This window comes from Adiantum capillus-veneris, chromosome 12 (assembly GCF_014529385.1).
Source record: "Adiantum capillus-veneris isolate H3 chromosome 12, ASM1452938v2, whole genome shotgun sequence".
NCBI lineage: Eukaryota > Viridiplantae > Streptophyta > Polypodiopsida > Polypodiales > Pteridaceae > Adiantum > Adiantum capillus-veneris.
Window position 1 is genome coordinate 114,591,634 of NC_140942.1, and position 2,804 is coordinate 114,594,437.

At 41.0% G+C, this 2,804-nt stretch overlaps 1 protein-coding gene across 1 annotated transcript; it reads left to right on the forward strand.

Annotated features, from left to right (window-relative positions):
* The first annotated feature begins 652 nt into the window (after positions 1–652).
* Positions 653–2,316, forward strand: LOC147446348 (uncharacterized). The gene is made up of 6 exons (XM_086524693.1): positions 653–716; positions 835–909; positions 991–1,408; positions 1,492–1,612; positions 1,705–2,007; positions 2,257–2,316. Exons 1-6 carry the CDS (start codon positions 653–655, stop codon positions 2,314–2,316), a joined length of 1,041 nt encoding a protein of 346 aa, XP_086380819.1.
* The last annotated feature ends 488 nt before the right edge of the window (positions 2,317–2,804 follow it).

Genomic DNA, 2,804 nt, shown 5'->3' on the forward strand with positions numbered 1-2,804 from the left:
TGAGGTTGCAAATTTGTGCCCTCTGCAACCACCCAAACACAGGGAGCTGGACCTGGCGGCCCTTCAACTATGCTGTGAACCTTCCAGGTGTGCATGTTATTGGAGTTACAAAACCAAATGAACCCTTCCACAAGGCCTCCCTGTTGTGAACCCGATGGAGGATATTTTTTGCGACCCCAAAAACAAGGAGCTGGCACCCCTATTTTGGCATCCATTGAACAATCGTTAATGAACCGCCCACATCGGTCTCCATCTTTTGACACCACACCAAAACAAGTCATCTTTCGCCCAAGGTTCTATTCTACGTATTGCCCAAACTGAAGAAAGTGGACACAGTACGCATGGCATCTCAATGGCTAGCCTATAGGTCAAGCTCATCATACTTTTATTTCAAGCTTTGCATAATTACAAAGTTTATAGTGATGTTATTTTACTTGATTGTTTTAGATTTCTATTATCCTTGGTTGGAAAAGGCTTTCTTCCAAGGATTCCATTCTTAGCTAAGCAGTGGGCACAACTATCTACTGGGGAAGAATGCATGTACTCCCCTTCCATACATAAGCTCACTACTTGGGAGATGGAGACATTTCCATGGTGGATAGACATGGCTTCTGGGCATGTATTGGCGAGAGAGAGAGAGCTTCACGATACTATGAGAGTTGGTGGCACATCCATTGATGTGACTCTACCTCCTAGAGTGAATGAGGTGATATCAGGTAAATGGTTACTCAAAACAATCTCAAACATAATTTGTTGAAGAGCTTTAAACTCTCTTTTTCCTTAACTTATTTGTTTTACATACTGGTGATATTGTGTTTTTTGCTTTTTTCTAAGCTACAAATACTTCTCACAAGGGAAAGGAGGTGATTGTTGAGACTAGGGTGGATGAAAACATGGAGCAAGAGCATGGTGAGCTATCGCTTACGATGCAGTCGTTTGTATGTTCATTTATTGGAGTTAATTCACTTTGATTAGCCTCTTGTATCGCAGTAGCTCGTGGGGAGATTGTTGCAAAGAAAACCATTTCTTTTGTCTACATCATTGATATTCCCTTGTCTTCTCTGTCCTCATTGTCTGACTCACGATGCATGGCCATTTCTGGGGACTACATAGCCATTGCTACTGATTTTAGGGCCGGTGTTCGACATCCGGCATGGATTCGTGTTCATGAGCACATGGGATCTGCACGCTTTGATCGGACCTTGTGCGTGCGTGGTGGGAGAACAGTCGCATGGGCTGTTGATTTTATTTTTTTGGATCTTCCCTTTGGTGGTTCCCACTTAGCCTCTCATGTTGTGCCCCTTTGGGATATTTGTAGTGAGGATCATGTTCGTGCAGGCATGCAACTTGCATATTCGACTTTGTCAGACTCTGGGTGGTTGTTGATCATGGTCTCTATGACAGGTTTGTGCTTCAATCATAATTTTATGCAATACTTGTCTATAGTTTTGTTGTGTGTTTTTTATTGTGACTTTAGAAAAAAAATTCAAGAGATACCATTGGCTGGGTTGAGAGATTTTGTCGTGCATCAGAGATGGCTATTCATCGTCGCATTGTAGTCCTTCATCATGGAGCTTATGGTTATGGTAATAGCTTTGGTGGTCAGATTGAGGTAATGCTCTTCTACATAATTAACTTGTTTGTTTCTCATTTTGGTGTATTATTGTTATTTTTATTGTTCTAATTGTCTATGTGGTGGTGTAGTGCCATTGTTCTCTCTTACTTATGGTGCATAGGGTTGGCATGCAACCACCTTGCTTTGTGGTTGAGAGCACTCTGCTATTCAATCGACTTGGCATGCAACCTTTGGATTCTTACATGATGCACCATCTCCCAGAGTCTTCTCTAGCGAGATCATCATCCGGAGAACCATGGTGTGGTGGCTTGCAACGAAGTCATTCTTTTATTGCATGTTTTGTGGAGCTTCTTTGTAGGCCTAGAGGTCTTTGTTTGGAGTTGGGATGTGGTACAGCACCCGTATTGGCAGCATGTTTAGGCACAGGGCGGGTGTGTGCAGCAGTCGACAATGACGACACTTTGATTTCAGATTATGCGCAACCATTATTTCGCCCTAAAAAGCGAAGCAGAGAGGGGACCTCCACCTCTCTTGATGTTGATGATATGGGTGACATGCCTTCGCGTGTCAACCCCTTTGATGACTAGTGAGAGTTCACCTTACACTTCATTTTCCCCCCCTATTTTATGTTTCCATCATACTTTTATGCTATTTTGTCACTTTTTGGTATCATTATTCAGTATTTGGAAATTATGGATAATGATTCAAACAACAATTTGAGATTTCTTGTGTTTCAATGATGTAGGTTATGTATTGCTTATATGTGGATTGTGAGACTTACCTTTTTCTTTTTGTATGGAAGTGTGTTGCCAGTTTATGCCGAGGGGATTGCAAAAACCATGGCTGCTGATATACGATACGATTTTGACACCCACAAGAAGTGTCAGAGGCGCAATGTCTTTATTGATGATGAGTGTGACTCTTCATAGTCACGAGATAGAACCGTAGCATTTCTTGTTGTTGTTAGAGTGTAGAGGCATCACATGTTGCTCTCTATATTCCACTAAATATTCCACTTGTTATCTTACAATCCTGAAGAAATCTCTCTTTTTTGGGTATAAGATATGACAATTGTCTCTTAATATAGTTTAGAAACTTTGTAGATGTATGAGCATTATTGACTAAATTTAAAGTTAAAATTAAAATTATGGTGTTGAATGTAGTTGTGGATCATTGCATGGTTTGTAATAGCTTTGCTACCTGCTTGGGTTTCTCATTGCTCTACATA